The following is a 19,079-nucleotide window of genomic DNA, read 5'->3' as shown; positions in this document are numbered from 1 at the left end:
CCGCGTTGAAGGCAACCTGTTAGTAACTGAAGGGCAAAAGGAACAGGAACGCGCGCGCCCCCCGTCCCCCGCCCGCCCTTTAGGGGGTGCTTAAGTGGAAGCATTAAAGCTGACCAAGCTAAGGAAGGGGAGCGAACCTCCCGCAGTGATGAGGGCGATAGGCTCAGCTTCCTATTTCCCTAGCACAGGTCTGGTTGTCTCCTTATTCCCTGCCCTACTTTTCACCCCTCTCTTCTCCGAGCTGTAGCTTCCAATTCGAAGCTCCCCTCCTTATGCGTGGTCCTAGCAACGCATAATTTGGACTGATATCTGGAAGGAACTAGGGAAAACGACCATCTTCCTGTCCTACAATTTTCCCTGTGGGCCCTCACAGTGTGCTCAACCTATTAGTATCAAGTTTCTTGTGTGAAGGTAAAGGGGGAGTCTTCTGATTAATGAAACAGGGAAACTGAGGCAAAAATAAAGTTCTGTGTTCCAGGGACTGGTGCAGAAACAAGGAGGTACCCAGGATTTCCTCACCGCCTCTTAACCCTCCGACAGACCTGAGGATCTCCCCTCCGAGCCCACTCCCAGATCCTCGGGTCCCGCCCCACTGCTGTGCCCTCCCCAGGTTCAGGGCGGGGCCGGCCCGTGAGTCAGCCGCTCCTAGATCCAGCCGGTGAGGGCGATCGAGCTGAAGGGGCTGAGTGTAGGGTCCTCTGGGCTGGTGGGGAGGCCGAGTCTGGAGTGAGTGGGTTGTGCTGAGGGAACCGTCCTAGCTCTGGGGAAGAGAATCTCTGCCTGTGAGAACCGCCTTCCCCGGCCCGGGCCCCTCCCAGTTCCCCCAGCGACGGCCGCTTCCTGGTCCCCGTCGCAACCATGGCTGAAGAACAGCCGCAGGTCGAATTGTTCGTGAAGGTAAGAACACCTTCTCCCTCCTAGGCCATCCTCCAAATTCTTGGAAGGCAGCTCTCACCTTTCCCCAGCTCCAGCCTTACCTCCCCAACCGTTTCCCACCTTACCCCCCGCCCCCAACCCCACGTGCAGTCTTTGGGATGGGGGAGGGGGAAACTGGTTCGGGAGGGGAAGACTATTGACGTATGGGCAGATGATGAAGAATTCTAGGCTCAACCCTGAAAAGTTTGTAAAAGTGCAAGCTCCAGCAGCCTAAAGGACCACAAGAATAAAGGGAGGGTTCCCGGCCCGGGGCGAGGGACGGGGGACAAGCAGACAGAAGGACTGGGAGAGAAGGGGGCAGCGGGAGTCCAGTAGGGTTTGGGAAGAACAGAGGGAAACAATAAGACCTGTGGTCTTACCCAGAAGATCAGAGGGTGAGGGATGTGGCGGGGGAGACTTAGAGAAGAGTGTGTGTTCGTGTGAGGCCTGCGGGGGAGGTTTTAAGAGAGAGGGTGTGGTAGGGAGCCTTGGGAGTGGAAGGAGCTCGATGGGGAAGAATTAATGGGGTGGAAGGAGACAGGAGAGTGGGCATGGACGCAGGGCTGGAGGAGTGGTAGGTAGAGAAAGGAGTCCTGGAACCAGGGGAAGTGAGAGAAAGGGAGGTGGTGAGATGAGTTTGGTTGTGGCTACCTTTGGGTTAGGTGGGAGAGGTCAGGAGAAGAGCTGGGTTAGCACATTTAGGGTTTGGGGGTTGTAGAAGCAAGAGAGAGTCACCCCAACTCTGTCCTCTGGGTATGGAAGAGGAGAGGTGGCCTCATGGCATTTGGGGATCGAAACCGCAGGCCACACACAGCCTTCACTGTTTCTGCTCTGATCCCTTCCCCACTCCCTTCTCTGGACCTCATCTCTGTGCCCTCCTTCCCCTTGGCAGCCTCCCGTCTTCTTGTTTGCCCATTGCCCTTCCCTTATTTTCGGGCTTCCTTTCTCTTCACAGCCCCCTTTTGTTCTTGTCTTTTTGTGTTCCTGCCTGTTTCTCCCTCTATGCTCAACTTCTTTGGCAGCCATTCCCTCTCCCTATGCCCAGTGAAGTGCCTGGATCCACCCCCTTAGGTGTGGTCCCCACCCCACTCTCACACTTGCCTCAAGGGCTATTTTTACTCCCGGGTGAGCCTGTGTTGCAGAGATGCTGGTCCTGGGTCCTATGTGAGGATGATTAATTATCTGGAGCTAGAGGACTTGTGATGGGAGACCCCTGTAGGCAAAACAGGGAAGATGGAGGTGGCGTTTGCGGCTCAGTCTTCAGCCTCACGGGTCCCTGCCCCCACTCCCTGCCAGGAAGGAAGCTGCTGAGGCTGGAGACACCAGCAGATGAATCACCCTTAGCCTAGGGGGAGGTGTCCCTTGAGGGATGAGGTCACCACTTGCCAATTAGAGGGCAGCCCCCCCCCACCCCTCAGGGCCCTCTACATCTTACTGTCAGGCTATGAGCCCCTTGACTTACCATCCAGCTGCCCAGGAACAGCATGGGTAGAGGTATAGAGAACCCCAACTCTAGTGTCCAAGCCCTGCCCCACCTCTCTTGTCCTCCGGCTCTAATTAATTCCAGAATTCAGGCCTCTAGCCTATAGCTCTGGCCTCACCAAAGTCCCTCTCTAGGGGCTATTTCATGGGTTGATCTGAGAATTAAGTGAGTTTTTGTATGTAAAGAACTTAGAATAGCACATAGAAAACTACATTACTGTTAGTCTTCCCTCTCTAGGATCCAGATCTTTTAATTTCTCCACAACCCATTCCCTCTGCACCCCCCCCCCCAACCCCCTCATCTGTCCTCAACTCTCTGGGGAACCAGAAACTGGCCTTTGCAGAAAATGTTCCCACTGATTTGCTGTAGGTTGACCCAGCCCAGGTGGAGAGCTCAGTTCTGGGGGGAGGTTTTAGTGGAGAGACTGTGTGTGTGTGTGTCATGACTAGGCAGAAAACAGCTAGGTCTGGGAGTAGGAAATGCCCAGAATGGCCTGGGAATGGGTGGGGTACACCAGGCCTAACCTGAGGTGGGGTTGCTTTTCAGGCTGGCAGTGATGGGGCCAAGATTGGGAACTGCCCCTTCTCCCAGAGACTATTCATGGTGCTCTGGCTCAAGGGAGTCACTTTCAACGTCACCACCGTTGACACCAAGAGGTGGGCCCAACTTCTGTTTCTCTAAACACCCCTTGTGCTCACATATGCACATACACATGCAGCCACCCATTCATCCTGAATGTTTTTCCCTTCCACCCAGAGCCCCTTTCTCTTCCCACATTCCTCCATCTCCCCTTTCTGGCTCTCCCTGACCCTCTTTTCCTGTCCTGATGCCTGACCTCTCTCTCCCACAGGCGAACCGAGACGGTGCAGAAGCTGTGCCCAGGAGGACAGCTCCCGTTTCTACTATATGGCACAGAAGTGCACACAGACACCAACAAGATCGAGGAGTTTCTGGAGGCAGAGCTGTGTCCCCCCAGGTACTAGGGCCCTTGGAAAGGGGAGGTGGGAGTTGGGAGGCTCTGAGAGAAAGAGAGAGAGTTGTTGAAGAAGTGGAAAACAGATGGTGATGGGCCTGGGGCAGGGGAGCCTTGGCTCCTCTTAGGAAGAAATCTTATCCTGTTTTTCCTGTTGACTTTCAGGTACCCCAAGCTGGCAGCTCTGAACCCTGAATCAAACACAGCTGGCCTGGACATATTTGCCAAATTTTCTGCCTACATCAAGAATTCAAACCCAGCACTCAATGATAGTGAGTCTTGTGGGTCAGAGGCCTGGGTCCTAGGAGGAATAGAGGAAATTCAGATATCACAAGAGATGGAGCAGATGTTGGCAAACCTTATTTTTGCATAACTCCCAAATTTCCTTGCGTTCTCATTGGCTGTGACTCTTATTTTTCCCCTGGCGTCCTCTGCTGCCCCCGCCCCTCCAGGACATTAGTTGGGTTGGCTGGTGGCCTGTGTTTTGGCAGAACAGGGTTATTATGCATGAGAACATTGACTCTAGATCTAGACTACCTGAGTACAAATCCTACAGGCTGTGTGACTTTGGGCAATTCATTTAACCTCTCTATAAATCTATTTCCACATCTATTAAATGAGAATAATAATACCTACTGTGTGGGTTGATGTGAGAATTAAATGAGTTTTTGTATGTAAAGTACTTAGAATAACACAGAAAGCTATATACTACATTAGTGTTTTGTTTTGTTTTGAAGATTTTATTTATTTTTTAGACAGAGGTGAAAGGAAGGAGAAAGATGGAGAGAAACATTGATCAGCTGCCTCTCTGCACGCCCCCAACTGAGGCCCTGGCCCACTGTTGACCTCTGTCAACCTCTTAGTTTGCAATCTGGCACTCAACCACTGAGTCACACCAGCCTGGGCTACATTAGCTATTATTATTTTGGACTGGCCTCACCATTAGTATTCACTCTCTGACTTCCACCCAAAGTGGAAGATGAAGTTGAATTTGGACTATGTCGATCATCTGACATTCTTGCCAATGCCCCTCTCTTACACAGATCTGGAGAAGGGGCTCCTGAAAGCCCTGAAAGTTTTAGACAACTACTTGACATCCCCCCTCCCAGAAGAAGTGGATGAGACCAGTGCTGAGGATGAGGGCATCTCTCAGAGGAAGTTTTTGGATGGAAATGAGCTCACTCTGGCTGACTGCAATCTGTTGCCAAAGCTCCACATAGTTCAGGTGGGTGGTCATTGTGGAAGGAAAAGCCACTTCCCATGACACCCACTTCAAAAGTGATTTCTTTTTTAGGGTGGTTTCTATAGATTGCTACCAATAGTGGATGCCACCCTATTCCTTCTTAGCAGTCACTGCTGGCAAAATCATTGCTTGGAGAAAATCAATTCCATGATATAAGCTGTGGGTGCAATCGGCTGGCCAAGAGTAACACATCCCAGTATTACTTTCAAGAATGCTCTTCCTGCCTTTATCACTGCCAAACTCCAGATCAGAGAGAGCAGGCTTTTCCTAAAATCAGAGCTTTAATTTTTCATAGCTTCAGTTTCTGCTTCCTCTTGTGGAAGATGAAAACTGTTGGTTCCCATAATTATAGTTTTAGTTTGTGAAACATGGGCACGATGTCAGTCTGCCAAAAAACTCCGTACTGAACACTGAAAGACAAAGTTATATAATGCTTAGTCCTTGCCCCAAGTGAAAGATAGAAAGAAAAGTCACTCTGGAAATTCAAGAGAAAAAAGTAATGGTTTGCGAGTTATATCTCAATAAAACCAAGAGAAGAAAAGTAGCACCATTGGAATGAGGAGGTCTGAAAGGGAGCTGGTTATCAGTAAGTAGAGAGGAAAGGTGGAGACAATATAATAAGACAGTGAGGAGTTAAGAAAGGCGATTGAAAATGATGATTCGTGTGAGAGATAAGAATTATGGGAAAAGAAGCTAGACAGTGGAGACTCTAGAATGCCTGGACAAGAAGGCTGGGTTTTACCAGGCAGGCCTTGGGATAAAAGAAGGACCACAGCGTGGCTGTCCAGTGTGGTTTCCCTGAGACTAATATGTTGGACCCTCTCCTCTCCCCACCCCCAGGTGGTGTGTAAGAAGTACCGTGGATTCTCCATCCCTGAGGTGTTCCGGGGCGTGCATCGGTACTTGCGAAATGCCTATGCAAGGGAAGAGTTCGCCTCCACCTGTCCGGATGATGAGGAGATCGAGCTGGCCTATGAGCAAGTGGCCAAGGCCCTCAAATAACCTCCTCCTGGGGCTCCATCATTCCCCCTCCGTTTTTCTCCACAAAGGCTCCCAGGTGGTTTCCAATTGGCTACCCAATGGACACACTGCAAAATGTCCAGTGGGAAGTGAATTCTAGAGCACTTGTGCAGGACTACCTGGGGGAATGAGAGGAAAGAATGGGAGATCTGGGTGAGATTTTTATTGTGGGTGGGGTGGGATGGGTAGGACAATGTATTTCAGTAATAAAACAATGAAAATCTAGTGTTATATTTACACAAAAGGGGGTTGAAATGTGTTTAATACGGAATGAAGAGTGAGTGGGTGACCTTGAGCTCAGAGCAGAAACCAGAAATGTAGAAGAAGGGTGCTTGCGTTGATTTTTACCTTTTCTACTGTCAGTCCATTGTGGGTCCATGTCGCATTTGCAGACCAGCCTTAAGGGGCGGCCATATCTGGGTGGGCCCGGGCATTGCTCGCCAGGCGGGGCCAAGTTCAGAGAAGGGGGAACGCAGCGAAGCGGAGCTGTTTGGGCGTGGCCTCGGGAAGTCCCGCCCTGTCCCGTTTAGACAATGCCCCGGAGCCGCCAGACCGTCGCGCCCCCGCCCCACAGTAGTACTTGCGCTGGCCACCCGGGACTCCTCAAAGCCAAAACTCCAGTCCCCGAGGCTTGAAGACAAGCACCTTTGTCTACCAACTCTGCCCTCAGGGGGGTTGGGACCCCAGCCAAGAACACAGACCAGCAGGAGTAGGGGTGGCTGCTGGAGGTGAGTCTAGAGTGGGAGGTGTCCCCCAGACTGTTGGGGCCGTGCCCGCACCGGACACAGTGAAGGGAACCGATATTTGGGTGCGGAGCTGAATGGGGTAGACGTCGAGTAAGATAGACCAGGAGAGAAGGGACCAGGTCGTGGAGCCTGGAGTGGTGCCCGTTTCCCGGAACCACGCCTCCTGTTTCCTCCGCCCCTCGGATTTTGTTTTAGACCTCTCCCAGTCCTCCGGGACTCGGTCTGGTTTATACTGGGTCGCACTAGGAGCAGAGTGGCTCTCTGGGGTGGAGAGGCTGTGTAATTCCTTAGGCTCTATATAATCCTTCCCTCCTTGTCCCTCTCTCCCTTTCTCGTTTGGATCCAAGACTTCCATTCCCCAGGCCTTCTCTCCCCAGCTGTCTCCAGTCCCACAGCTCGCTCGTCGCACTTCGGAACGGTACGGCTACGAGCAGCCGAGGGTTAAGGGGGCGGGGCCGCTGCATTTTTGGGGAGTGAGCGCATCCTAGCGGCTGCCAAGAGGGGCACTGGACAGGAACCTCACGAAGCACCCCCTCCTCGCCCCCCGCCCCACCCCGGAGCAGGGGCTACAGGTGTTTTGGATATTAGGGGATCCCGGTCTTGGCCTTCGGACTTCCCCTAAAGAAGCAGACTCGCTAGGGTGCGGGTGGACTGGAGTGGGCAGCAGAGGAGGGTCTGGAAGAGGGAGAGGAGTGGGACAGACATCGAGAGATGGCTGGAGGAAGACCTCGGCATTCTTAATCATCTCCCTATGCCCTTCTCGGCATGTCTCTGTCTCTCCCCCATTCTGTCTCTTCTCCCAGACAGGCGAAACAAAAAAGAGGAAACTAAGAAATCATCGCTGCCGGCCGGAAGGGGCGTCTGTGTGGATGGGATGGGGACATCTGGGGAAGGGCTGGGCCGCTGCACCCATGCCCTGATCCGCGGGGTCCCGGAGAGCCTGGCGTCGGGGGAGGGTGCTGGGGCTGGCCTCCCGGCTCTGGACCTGGCTAAAGCACAGAGGGAGCACGGGGTGTTGGGGGGTAAACTGAGGCAGCGGTTGGGGCTGCAGCTGCTCGAACTGCCTCCTGAAGAGTCGCTGCCGCTGGGAACATTGCTCGGTGACACCGCTGTGATCCAAGGGGACACAGCCCTAATCACGAGGCCCTGGAGTCCTGCCCGCAGACCAGAGGTGAGCGCCAGGTGGGGTGGGAGTAGGGAAAAGGGAAGAGCTGGACATCTGAAGCTTTAGGGAGGAATCGAGGGTGGGAATGTCTCAGCTCTGCTCCCTCTTCTCTTGTCCTAAGGTGGATGGAGTTCGCAAAGCCCTTCAGGACCTGGGGCTCCGAATTGTGGAGATGGGGGACGAGAACGCGACGCTGGATGGCACCGATGTTCTCTTTACCGGTGAGGCTGGGGTGCCCAACCCTGGGGCTTGACAAACAGGGAAGCAGAGTTTGGGAGACCAGGCCATCTCTGGCCTTGTTTCCAACTCATTCCCTCCTTTAAACCTCTTCGGCCACCCTGGGCTCAGGCCGGGAGTTTTTCGTAGGACTCTCCAAATGGACCAATCACCGAGGAGCTGAGATAGTGGCGGACACGTTCCGGGTGAGGAGTCAGACTAGTCTTGGGAGGGGGGAGCTGGACACTGAGGAGGAAGAGGCTGAGAGCAGCCGGTGTTTAAGGATATTCCCTCACCTCTCTGCGTCCCTGAATACTTTCCCCTTTTCTTGCCTAGGACTTCGCGGTCTCCACGGTGCCGGTCTCAAGCCCCTCCCACCTGCGCAGTTTCTGCGGCATGGGGGGACCCCACACTGTGGTGGCCGGTAGCGGTGATGCTGCCCAAAAGGCCGTCAGGGTGAGGAGGGGTGGGGCACGGCCCTTGAAAGGCGAGGCTGGGAGGCTCAGAGAATTTGCTCCAGCCCCTCCCCTTGCGAGCTGTTTATCTATTGTGCAAAATGTGAGAAAACAAGAAGTATAACCAGACAGGAAGCTGGGAAATCAGGGAAGAGGATCGATTTACAGTCTTCCAAAAATCTCCAAAGGTGGCATCTGAGCTGTGACTTGAAGGATGGTTGGGGCCGACAGGTGGGGACTGAAGAAGGGGAGAAAGAAAAAAAGGGTGGAAAGGCAGATGGCAAGGACTGCCTGTGATTTTGAGGTGCAAATTATTAAAGATAGCTAAAGCGCTTAGAACTGCACCTGACAGGTAGTGCTGTGTCATTACTATTCCGCCAGTGTAACTGTCCCCATCCCTTAGTCGTGGTGGGGCAGCCAGGATCAGTTGTGGAGAGGCTCTGACACTTGAATGCTTCCTCTTTCCTCTACACCAGGCAATGGCAGTGTTGACGGACCACCCCTATGCCTCCCTGACCCTCCCAGATGATGCAGCCGCTGACTGTCTCTTTCTGCGTCCTGGGTTGCCTGGTGTGCCCCCTTTCCTCCTGCACCGTGGAGGGGGGGACCTGCCCAACAGCCAGGAGGTGAGGGAAGGCAGGAGCTCCACCACCAACAACAACCAGAGAAAGGAGTCTCAGGCCTCCTTAGTAGGAGCAAGGGATACCTTCTCTAGAAGCCTGAGTGGGACCACTCTGAGCTGCCTGCAAGGGGGGCCTCAGAGTCTCACTCCCATCTCCCCACTCCATGTCCTCCCTGCAGGCACTGCAGAAGCTCTCTGACGTCACCCTGGTACCTGTTTCCTGCTCAGAACTGGAGAAGGCAGGTGCTGGGCTCAGCTCCCTCTGCCTGGTGCTCAGCACACGCCCCCACAGCTGAGGGCCTGGCCTTGGGATCCTGGCTGGCCAGGGCCAGGGCAGCATAGGGAATAGAAGGGGAAGGAGGGTTAGACAGAGGATGGTGAATAGTTAGAAATGGGGAGAAGGCCCCAAGATAGGGGGAGGGCATAGTGTGGGAAAAAGAATAGAGGCCATCGGTTCTGTCCCAGAACTAATAAAAATAGAACTGAACTTTCAGACTGGGCTGTGCTGGTCTCTTACTGGGGCAGAGGGGCAGAAGCAGGGCTGAAACCTAAGATGGGGAATAGTGCTGGGAAGGAAGGCTCTTCCAGTCATCAAACCCTCATTAGGCACTTACCAAGTCATTACCCAGCCCTGTGTCATAGGCACTTGGGCAAAAGATGGACAGGACAGAATTTCTATTGTGGGGAGCATGTACAGGGCAGAAAAGAGAGAATATGGATAGATATCTTGCTGAATTTATCTAAATGTCAGATGATTCAGAGACTGGTAGATTACCAGTCCATCCCTAGTTGACAGGAAGAAATGACACCTGCAGGCATATTAATTTTTATTCACTCATTTCCCAAGTCCTAGTAGTGATGTGAAAAGGGTCAAGGAACTCACAATTGTTGAACAGTCAGTCTGTGATGGAACAATTCACAATAGACTGTTGATGAGCGATATGAGGGGACTCCCAGGGCATCAAAATATGCATGGTGGCAAAGAGGGTCAGAAATGGCTTCCCAGAAGCTACACTCAAGAGTCAAGGCAGGTTGTGAAGAAGGAAAAGGGTAATCCATGAAAAAGGAATTGCACTGGGCAAAGGCATAGCGCATATGGGGCCTAGGGAGAATTTCTCTAAGGCTAGCATGTTGTATACTTGCGGTATGACAGAAATAGGCCTGGAGAACAGGCAGAGAGCTGAAGGTTAAGGAAAGAAATACTACAGATCTGAAATACAGGCTGTCAGAAGCAGGTTAGTATTTGGGAAAGATCTGTCTGGCTTTAGGGAGGAGGGTACAAAGGCAGAAGGATGAAGTGGGGCTACAGGTAACCCAAGAAAATGAGAGTACATTCAGGTGGCAGTGCTGAGTGTGAAGAGGGTGTGGATTTGACAGTGATCTTAAAACAGAATGGCAAGACTTGGTTCATTGTGTAGAAGAGAGGGGAAGGAGGTCTCACTCCCTGATTCAGTCTCTGGCTTGGGTCAACAGTGTTGATCAAGAGAGAATAGAGGATTAAGTGTGAGGTTTGGGAGATGACTGAGTTTTGGAGATGCTGTGTGCAAAATGCATAGGGCCAGGTAGGCAGGGATGTCTGAGGGACAGTTCGGAAATGCCATATCTGAAATATGAGTTGGAGAGAGTTCTGGGTGTCATTTGCCAAGGTGAAGACTGAGACCACTGTGGATGACAGCTTCCCAGAAGAGGAAGAAGGTAGGTAAAGAAAGGAACACATGTAGCATGGTGGAGAAAGAAAGGTCCAGAAGGAAGACATCAGCATTAAAGAAAAACAGCTTAAAGAATGGAGTAATCAAAGGCCAAGCCAGATGAATGCTAAAAAATGTCCACTGGATGTGGCCATTAGGACATCACTGGCAACCTCATAGGAGTGGAGTGAAGGAGAAGAAAATGGAGAAGGCAGGTATAAGCCCCTGCTTCAAAGAGCTTGACTGGAAGGAAGGGAAGAGGTGGGACAACAACCTAGGACTGGCAGATGTCTTAAGATGGGGAGACAGAGCTTGATGACAGGGCTTGGTAAAGGAATCATGGAAGTTACAGAACATGGGGCAGCTGAAGGAGCAAGATCATCAGGTCTCCTGACTCCCAGGCTGATTTCTACCCCAGGTTGCCTTCCTTATCCTGGGAGAGTCAGAGAAGGAGAGGGCAGTTATAGGGAGCCCCCAAGCTTGCGATGTTTGGAGTAAGGGCTTTGCTTCAAACTACAACCGCATAGATGGTGGAGGAATCAGCAGGGACCACTGGCAACAACTGGCGAGGTCTTCTGAAGGCCATATGATCCAGGTCCGCATACAGCAGGTTCTGAAAGATGGGGAGGAAGGCAGAAGTGTCTCAAAAGTCCGACTCCTTGGCGATCCTGGCTTCCGTCTCTCTTGGCCCACCTTTCTCAGGCATTCCGGCCAGTCTCCTTCCCATCCCAAACACTTACCTGCTCCTGGTCCATGTCCCCTGCAATCTGGGGCTCCTCCTCCTTTACTGGCTTCTGGGGCTCGGCTTTTACTAGTGGAGCTATGTGGGGGGGATAGAGCTGAAGGATTGAGAGAAGGTGACCAACTTGTCTGCTCCCAGCAAGGGCTCAGACTCAGGAATTGAGGGGTGGGGAATGTATGGGTAGAAGGCAAATAGGGTGGGGCCAGGCTCACCAAATCTGGGGAGGGGTCGAAGTGGGTGCGGGGATGAGCGCCTGTAAGGGATATATAATATGGTCTTTCAGAGCCACCAGTCTTGTCACCGTTGTTCTCCGCTCCAGTCCGCACCAACAACCCTGCAACTCTCCGGCTCTGACCCGTTTAACAATTTAGGCGTCACCCTACGGATAGTTCCGCCCACTCTGATCCCGCCACTAGTTTCGCATCCAGAGCCAGAGCTCCACCCACCAGCCTGTGGCCTCGCCCCCAAGTTCTGACCCCCATTCTCCATGCCACATCCCAGAGCTCCTGGTCCAGCATACGTTCTCGAAAATTCTGGCCCTGCCCCGCCCGCCCGCCTATCACCTCGCCCCTCGGGCTCACCGGCGCTGCCACCAGACCACGCCCAATGCTCCGAGTCCCAGCACTAGCCCAGCGCCCAGCAGGAGGATCAGGAGCTGGGGATACACGGACCCTGGGGCAACAGCGGAAGAGGGTGGTGAATGCCGAAGTCATTGATGCGAAGACAGACAGCTAGCTCTCCAGCTCAGGAATCCCCTGCCAAGGCCTCCCTCCTCGTCGGGAATGTGTGTCCGAATTAACTCCCCCTGTGCACGAAGGCTTCGACCTACCCTGGCTAGGCCCCGGAGTCCTGCAATCGGCCCCATCCCCCATCACTTTAAGCACTGTACGGCTCTCCTCCTCGTGACGGCCCCTGCAAATAAATGTGCCGGAGTCCCCCGCGCTCAGGAGCAGCTCTAGCCGCCGGATACCAGGGTCCAGCACTCTTAGGCGGCCAGCAAAGGGGTGAACTGGAGACACTGTGGGGGTTCCGCTCGAAGAGGCCCACAGGATCGGGCGGCGTCCTTTGGACAGGCCCTTGCATGTTGGGAAGCTAGGCGCCCAGGCCCAGCGGATGGGATGCGAGATCCCTGAGCAGGAGAGATTCACCAGGTCGCCCGGGCGGCCGTCCAAGGAAACTAGGAAAGGCCGGGGTCAGTGGTTAGGGCAAGTCCGCAGTGCGAGAGGACTCCCCCTCCCTCCTTCTCCTCTCCCCTCTCCTCTCCCAGCATCCTGGATCTTCCCACACACTTCCCACTTCCCAATCACCACCTCCTAGTGCCTCAGTCTTTCCTCATTAATCCCGTCTTTCCCAGGGATGCCTTACCCTGGGCGTCCCCTTGGGCCCTTGACAGCAGCAACGGCAGCAGCTGCAGAACGAGAGCCATGGCTGGGATGTGGTGAGGAGAGGAGGCGAGTGAATCAGCGGAGGAGACTGGAGGGAAACGGGGTGGGGGGGGGTCTGCAGGTCTGGGGGCTCCGATAAGAGAGGGGGCGGGGCCACCAGCTGCCTGGTTCTCTCTGGGAATACTAGTGGGCAAGCTCACGGCCCTCAGACAATGCTCACTTAAAATTCGTGCTCGGGCGGTTTACACAAGCATTTTCGCGCACTTTAACTCCAGCAACGCAGCAGGTAGCAACATCGGGAATTCTGGATCCCAGCTGGGATCAAATACTGACTTCGCCGTCTACTAGCTTCGTGATGCGGGCAAGTCGCCTAACTTCTCTGTGCCTGTTTGCTCATCTATAAAAGCACCTATGTTGAGGATGTGAGAATTAAATACGTACACTGCGAATGCATAGAACAATGGCTGACACATAGGAACAGGAAGTACTTGCTATTATCATTGTTTCTAGTCTTATTTTAGCTCTACCTCATGTCTCTGAACCCAGGCTGTCCCTCTCAGCCACGGTGTCTCATCATCAAAATCAGCAGGGGTGTTTTTTGTGAGTGTGGACTATTTTTATTTTTATTTTTTTCCGTAATTTTTTCCCATTACCATTTATCTTCCTTATCCCCCCTCACAGTCACCACACTGTGGTCCATGTCTATGAGTCCTTTTTCCTTTTTGCTGATCCCCCACCCCCTAACTCTACTCCCCACAGCTGTCATCCTGCTCTTACGTGTCTGTTTCTATTTTGCATTTGAGCTCAGTTTGTCCAAACCAGCAGGTTTTGATTGCAGAGGCCCCGTGGAGCAGGGGTACCTGCCCCACACCCAGGACTTCATCGGCTCTCACTGAGCTGGTGCAATGGCAGAGGCCAAGCCAAGCTCAAGTGGATCTGGAACGGGGTCCTGAGAACCTTTGGGGGGCCTGAGGCAGCCCCTCCTTAGCAGGCAGCCCCAGCTCATGCTTCTGCTGCTCACAGAAGCGCTTAGTGACAGCACAAACCCTACTCCCTAAACCTATAGCTGAGCAGGGGTCAGGAAGACCAAATGGGAGCTGTAACGAGATTAATTTGGCCCCTTCCATCAGAAATCTTTGCCCACATGCTCTAACAATGCCCCCCCCCCCACGGCCAAGGAACCAAAAATTGACAATCATCTTGGGCCACTCCCACTGTCCATTTCCCAGGAACCAGCAGCAACTATCACCACAGCCACTATAACATCACACAGGCCTCTGGTGATGCTTCTTCAGAGGTCAGGGCAGGCAGGGCTGTTGGCTGAGAACTAGGAGGGGTATTTTGGCCTGAAACCAGGACCCAAAATGGTTCACCTACACTCCCTACACTCCCTGCACTCCCCATCCTGCCCCGCTTCCCCCACCGCTCTCTCTCCCCTCCCCCACCCAGTCCTATTTAGCCCCTCCCCACCACTGGTCTTTTCCTCAGTCAGCTGTGCATAAAGGAGGTGCTACCGGAAGCAAGGAAGGGAGGACTGTTGGGGTTATAAATTCCAAAAAGACCACTCAACTCCCAGAGCTGGATCCCTGGAAATCTACTGTCAGCTGCTGCAGTTGCTACCATTCTTAGGATCCTCACGATGAAAGGCCTTCTGCTGCTCACCTTATCTTCTTTGCTCTGCTGGGTCTCAGGTGAGCACTTAGGGCCCCAAGGACCATATTCACCCAGTTAGGACTTTTATACCCTGCCTCACTTATCACCCTACACTACTCAAGATCCCAAGCACACCTGGCCCCAATTGCTCTCCTGTGCTTTCAGAACCAGGCTTCCCTATGACAATTGCTCCATTCCTTGCTCCATTTCTCAAGGACCCATGTTTTCATCCTTCAGACTCCTCCCCACCTCCAAGACCCACTTTTCTATCCAGCCAGGGTTCCAGGTCCCCTGATCACCACTCCGAGGTGCCCCCTTCTTGAAAATCCTGAAATCCCGTTCCCCTCCTAGTCCCACTCCAGCACAAAAGTCTCCAGGACCCAGCTTACCTGCTTTCTCCTCTTTCCACCTGCACTCAGCTTTCCTGAAGAAAACCTGAAGTTTCTTTTGCATCCCACCTTGACATCACTTCAGCAGGGACTTCATGCTCAGTTCCTTAAGCAGTTGCCTTTTAGCAGTTGCCTTAAGCAGGTGCGCACCCCCACACCTCCCTGGGGTGCACCCTGACTCCCCCCCGCCAGGGACACAAGTTTTCTGGACCTCTTAGAAGCTCCTAGGGAACCAGGGAGATTTTCCCAGCCTTCTAGGGAGGGAATGCCAGGGCTGCTCACCCTCAAGGGTAGGGTGAGTTTTACTGAGGTACAGTCACAGGTTTCTCCACCCTTGGACCAAATCCCTCCTTCACCAGATCTAGTATACCCTAACCTTAAATTAGCTGAAGCAGGAATTTTTTTTTGGGGGGGGGGTGCCACCTTCTGTACCCAGGCAGAATCTGATGATATCTCCCAGATAGTGTTACTCTCCATCAGAGAGCTCTTGGGGTGAGAGAATTTAATTCAGGTCTGATTCCTCTTCCCATGCTCTTGGTGGGCTCAGGAGGTGAATGGTAAATTGCTAAAGTTAGTTACACGTGGTTTTCTTTCTTTTTTAAAAAACAGTTTCACATATTTCTTGTACTTTGTTAAAGGATTGTATTTATTTATTTTTAGAGAGGGGGAGAAACGGAGGGAGAGAAACATCAATGTATGAGAGATACATTGATCAGTTAGTTGCCTTTCCCATGCCCCAAGTGTGGGATGCCCCATCCCTCGGAGCTCTCCTGGCCAAAGCAAATGAGAAATAAGTCATCCTGAACTCAGTCTGTCATTCCAACAGGAAAGGGGGTGACAATTCCCTCTAGTGGAGATGCCCCAATCCCTTCTCCAACAATGCTTTTGTTGGGATCAGTAGGGGAAGGGGTATACAGCATGCATGAAAAGCTCATCAATCGATGTCTAAAGGCTATGGTTACAGAAAACAGATATCTATAGATAACAATCAAGGAAACTCAGAGATCTGCCTCAGGTCAGGGTCTGTTAGACATGTTGAACTGATGTCAGAGGGTTGTTCAGGCCTGCTTCATGAGATTAGGAGTTCACTCCCTTATGCTTTGAACTTAAATATCTGGTTTATATCAACAGGGCTATACAAAGCAAAGCAACTGCAAAGGATACAATGTATTCTTCAGGCCTGATTTCCCACAGAAACCCTCAGTGCTATTATCGGGTCATGCCTGGCTCCTGCATTCCTGGCATTCTGGTGGAGACTTACAGGCCTTTTTCAAAGCTTTGATCAAGTGGGGCTACAGTCTCTGATATCACACAAAGTGGTCCCCAACACCCAGGTGGGGACCTGGCCTTCAACCCAGGTGTATGCCCTGACTGGGAATCCAACAGGTGACTTTTCAGTTCGAGGGCCAGCACTCAATCCACTGAGCCACACGAACCAGGGCTACACGTGGTTTTCTTGCCATTCTCAAGTTCCAAGCCATTTCTGCATGTGTTGTATCCTCATGACTTTTGTTTTTAATATTTTTTCTTCTTTCAAGTCTCTATCTGTGACCTCTTCTGAATTCTTTCACCTTCTTCCCCACCTCCTCCATCCCATGGAACTCACTTTCCATCTATCCCTAGCCTGGTGCTGTTGCTGGTAGCCCTGCCCCTCCTGACTCATCCCCAGATGGAGTGGAGCAGAGGAAGATATTTAGTGTGTAGGCCATTCATAGATCAACGAGGCCACACTCATCCACTTCCACCTTCTCTCTATCACTCACCTGCTCTTCCCTGCCAGACCAAGCAGGTCAGGACACCTACTGCATTGGCTCTTCCCCACCATATCCGCTGGTTCGGCTCAGCCCCAGGTGAGTCGGACACCCCATCACCTCAGCCTGACTTGTGTCTTCCCAGCTCACGTTCACTGTCACTCCTGCTACTGGGCTGTGTGGACCAGTAGTACTGCCACCTGAAACCAGGACACAAATGCCTAACAACAAATGGGTACCTCCATAATATCCCCCACTTTCTGGGGCTGAAGCCCAGCAATGCTGAGATGGAACAGAGAATGACAGCAATGAGAACATTTGGCCAAAATTTATTATGTGTCAGGTAGCATTCTGTGTGTCTCTACATGGATTGTTTCTGTTAATGTTAATGACAACCTTATGATGTGGCTGTTATTATTATACTGAGGAAATAGCCTCAGAAAGAGACAGTAACGGGCCCAAAGCTTCATGGCCAGACAGGATCAGGATTGAATCAGGGGGAGGGCCTGGAAGTGCAGGAGGAAGATTAGACTGAAAAAAGATTAAAAAAAAAAAGGTGGGGGAAACTGGGCAGAGTTGGGAAGGAAGGAAGCCTGGGTGGGTACCTCATGGGGAGAGGTGAACACATCCCAGCTGCCACTCATGCCCCCGGGCAAGATGTGGGTTTTCTCAACCTTTGCTGTGGCACTACTGAAAAGGCCTGTCGAGACACCTTCAACCAAACCAGTCGCAAGCTGTGCCTGACCTATAACACAACCTGCTGTGACAAGGACAAGTGCAATAGTCCAGCCCTTCGGCCCACCCCATCCCTGGCCCTGGTCCTCCTTACCTCCTTGGCTGGCCTTGGCTTCTGTCTGCTGCACTGACACTCACTCCATGGCTGCCTCTCCTCCCCACTGCCTAAGCCTGAGCCTTTCTCCCTGTGTCTCCATATCCCCTGGCTTTCAGCAATGGTCTCTCCCTAGCTCCCTGTGCTCACAAAAACATTTCTCCAGACTCTTCACATTTCTTTAGACAGTGGTCTCCCTATCCATCATTCCATCCCACACCCTCCTCTCTGCTTTTCTCAAGTCCCTTCCCATTGCCCTCCAGACTACTCCAGATCCTCCACTGGCTCCTAGATGGGGTCCCCACTTCGTCTCCTGCACTCTACCATGCCCTGCTGAGGGTGGGCGGGGGGTGGATTGAGATCTAGGCCTGAAATGGGGCTTCTATCCTGTCCCCACTGTATGGGGCTGCCATGTGTACCCCATCCCCCTGCTCACCTCTTTCTATTTTGAATGATAAAAGTCTGTATCTGATAAGTGGTGCATTTATTTGCAGAAGACCTATTGTCAGAAGCCCCCTCTCCCAGAAAAATAACACTTTCAGGCCCCGCCCTTACCCAAGAATCCTTCTGGGAGTTTCCCGGGAGGGTTGGGCGGGAGCAAATGGAGAAACAAGTTTTTCCAGCCTCCATCCTCTGTTCCAGTATCTGGGGGTGGCACACAGGTCTCAGTATTTGGAGAAATGATCCTTATCTCAAATTTAGGCCACACCTCTGAGGTACTGCTAAGAAGCAGATGCAGCCTGGTCTGAGGGCTCCCCAAAAAGGGCAGGAGAATTGCATGGGGATAGGACCCAGGACCCTCTTTCCAGGCACCAGTCCTTCAGGTTACAGTCAGTCCTCACCTGGCCTGGTTACTAAGTGGACGCTGAATGTACCTCCTATCACAGGCTTACATTTATTTCCTTTCTCAATTCAAAAGGGTCCTATTGGGAGCTAAGATGCAAATGGGGGACAGTAGAACCAACTCAGACAACCAGGTTTACTGATTTCTCAGGAGCCCCCCTCAGCCCACAGCCTGCTCCCCTCAATGATCCTCATTGTTAAGAAAGGGTTAGGGTTAGGATTAGAGACAAGATCCAGGAGTAACAGGGCAGATTTTCCATTGTCTTTTGGAGTTGGGTCGGTTAAGGAGTACATCATAATTAAGTCCACTGATGCTTGGTAACCCCCAAATTAGAACCTGAGTGCCCCCATATTACTCCTTCAGCTCTCCCTTCAACAAAAGAGAAATAGAATTTTCCAGTCAGCCCTTGAGTGGTCGACAGATTTTAGCAGCTCACAGAGGAGTTGTGTCTTCTCACCTCAGATCTTCATTCCCTTACTCCCTTTCTGTCCTCTACTCCCAGTATCCCCTCCACAGTCTGGCAAGACCCAGGCAAGGGCACTGCCTACTTCAGCCAAGATGCAGGTGAGGGCCAGGGTTCTTGCCACAGCCCTGTTGCACGGGGCTTGAGTGTTGCTGTCCCCGTGGGTTGTGTACCTCACATCTTGCACCGACTCTGTTTCCACTTGATTGCAATCATGAGGTGCCACACAAGCTGGATGGTAACAAGGCAAGGTCACCAAGGCTGAGAGAGAGAATGAGACAGAGGCATTAGCCTCCTTGCCCTGGGACTTGCCTCCTGGTAGAACAGATGTGATTTTAAGGAGCCCAAAAGGATTCTCTGCCCCTTGAAAAACACCACCTGCCTTGACTGGCGTGGTTCAGTTGGGTGGGCATCCTCCCACAAAGCAAAAGGTTGCCAGTTTGACTATTCCAGTCAGGGAACCTGCCTGGGTTGCTCATTTGGTCCCAGGGTGGGGC

General features: G+C 52.4%; 4 protein-coding genes across 7 annotated transcripts; 3 read left to right on the top strand and 1 right to left on the bottom strand.

Annotated features, from left to right (window-relative positions):
• The first annotated feature begins 631 nt into the window (after positions 1 to 631).
• CLIC1 (chloride intracellular channel 1) lies at positions 632 to 5,878 on the top strand. The gene is made up of 6 exons (XM_045826190.1): positions 632 to 897; positions 2,945 to 3,054; positions 3,249 to 3,374; positions 3,537 to 3,643; positions 4,415 to 4,596; positions 5,455 to 5,878. Exons 1-6 carry the CDS (start codon positions 859 to 861, stop codon positions 5,614 to 5,616), a joined length of 726 nt encoding a protein of 241 aa, XP_045682146.1. The 5' UTR covers positions 632 to 858; the 3' UTR covers positions 5,617 to 5,878.
• Positions 5,879 to 6,006: 128 nt separating this feature from the next.
• Positions 6,007 to 9,331, top strand: DDAH2 (dimethylarginine dimethylaminohydrolase 2). 2 transcript variants are annotated; one of them, XM_045826188.1, is made up of 8 exons: positions 6,007 to 6,362; positions 6,728 to 6,798; positions 7,188 to 7,551; positions 7,667 to 7,766; positions 7,894 to 7,967; positions 8,098 to 8,217; positions 8,693 to 8,842; positions 9,018 to 9,331. In XM_045826188.1, the coding sequence occupies exons 3-8, from the start codon at positions 7,255 to 7,257 to the stop codon at positions 9,132 to 9,134; spliced, it is 858 nt and encodes a 285-aa protein (XP_045682144.1). In that variant the 5' UTR covers positions 6,007 to 6,362; positions 6,728 to 6,798; positions 7,188 to 7,254; the 3' UTR covers positions 9,135 to 9,331. The 2 variants fall into 2 exon arrangements, with proteins under 2 accessions (XP_045682144.1, XP_045682143.1); XM_045826187.1 differs by having other exon boundaries at positions 7,184 to 7,551.
• Positions 9,332 to 9,658: 327 nt separating this feature from the next.
• MPIG6B (megakaryocyte and platelet inhibitory receptor G6b) lies at positions 9,659 to 12,694 on the bottom strand. 3 transcript variants are annotated; one of them, XM_045826117.1, is made up of 6 exons: positions 12,634 to 12,694; positions 12,098 to 12,445; positions 11,850 to 11,940; positions 11,481 to 11,521; positions 11,267 to 11,346; positions 9,659 to 11,139 (listed from the first exon to the last, which is right to left on the bottom strand). In XM_045826117.1, the coding sequence occupies exons 1-6, from the start codon at positions 12,692 to 12,694 to the stop codon at positions 11,035 to 11,037; spliced, it is 726 nt and encodes a 241-aa protein (XP_045682073.1). In that variant the 3' UTR covers positions 9,659 to 11,034. The 3 variants fall into 3 exon arrangements, with proteins under 3 accessions (XP_045682073.1, XP_045682074.1, XP_045682075.1); XM_045826118.1 differs by lacking the exon at positions 11,850 to 11,940 and having other exon boundaries at positions 11,267 to 11,365; XM_045826119.1 differs by lacking the exons at positions 11,481 to 11,521; positions 11,850 to 11,940.
• Positions 12,695 to 14,292: 1,598 nt separating this feature from the next.
• Positions 14,293 to 17,312, top strand: LY6G6C (lymphocyte antigen 6 family member G6C). Its single transcript, XM_045826320.1, is given in 5 exon segments — positions 14,293 to 14,344; positions 16,592 to 16,615; positions 16,618 to 16,687; positions 17,097 to 17,113; positions 17,116 to 17,312. Coding segments are annotated over 5 exon segments (360 nt in total).
• The last annotated feature ends 1,767 nt before the right edge of the window (positions 17,313 to 19,079 follow it).

The sequence above is a fragment of the Phyllostomus hastatus genome, unplaced genomic scaffold, assembly GCF_019186645.2.
Source record: "Phyllostomus hastatus isolate PE091 unplaced genomic scaffold, TTU_PhHast_1.1 phas_scaffold_60, whole genome shotgun sequence".
NCBI classification, from domain to species: Eukaryota; Metazoa; Chordata; class Mammalia; order Chiroptera; family Phyllostomidae; genus Phyllostomus; species Phyllostomus hastatus.
This window is presented reverse-complemented; position numbering and strand designations above follow the sequence as displayed.

What these genes read in the sequence shown, in the direction of transcription:
- CLIC1 (XM_045826190.1), top strand. Translation starts at nt 859, where the DNA reads ATGGCTGAAGAACAGCCGCAGGTCGAATTGTTCGTGAAG. An exon ending in ACCACCGTTGACACCAAGAG is followed by an intron (nt 3,055 to 3,248) that starts GTGGGCCCAACT and finishes TCTCTCCCACAG; the next exon opens with GCGAACCGAGACGGTGCAGA. An exon ending in GCAGAGCTGTGTCCCCCCAG is followed by an intron (nt 3,375 to 3,536) that starts GTACTAGGGCCC and finishes GTTGACTTTCAG; the next exon opens with GTACCCCAAGCTGGCAGCTC.
- DDAH2 (XM_045826188.1), top strand. Translation starts at nt 7,255, where the DNA reads ATGGGGACATCTGGGGAAGGGCTGGGCCGCTGCACCCATGCCCTGATC. An exon ending in TAGTGGCGGACACGTTCCGG is followed by an intron (nt 7,968 to 8,097) that starts GTGAGGAGTCAG and finishes TTTCTTGCCTAG; the next exon opens with GACTTCGCGGTCTCCACGGT. An exon ending in CTGCCCAAAAGGCCGTCAGG is followed by an intron (nt 8,218 to 8,692) that starts GTGAGGAGGGGT and finishes CCTCTACACCAG; the next exon opens with GCAATGGCAGTGTTGACGGA.
- MPIG6B (XM_045826117.1), bottom strand. Translation starts at nt 12,694, where the DNA reads ATGGCTCTCGTTCTGCAGCTGCTGCCGTTGCTGCTGTCAAGGGCCCAA. An exon ending in GACTCCGGGGCCTAGCCAGG is followed by an intron (nt 11,941 to 12,097) that starts GTAGGTCGAAGC and finishes CTGTTGCCCCAG; the next exon opens with GGTCCGTGTATCCCCAGCTC. An exon ending in TCGACCCCTCCCCAGATTTG is followed by an intron (nt 11,347 to 11,480) that starts GTGAGCCTGGCC and finishes CCCCCCACATAG; the next exon opens with CTCCACTAGTAAAAGCCGAG.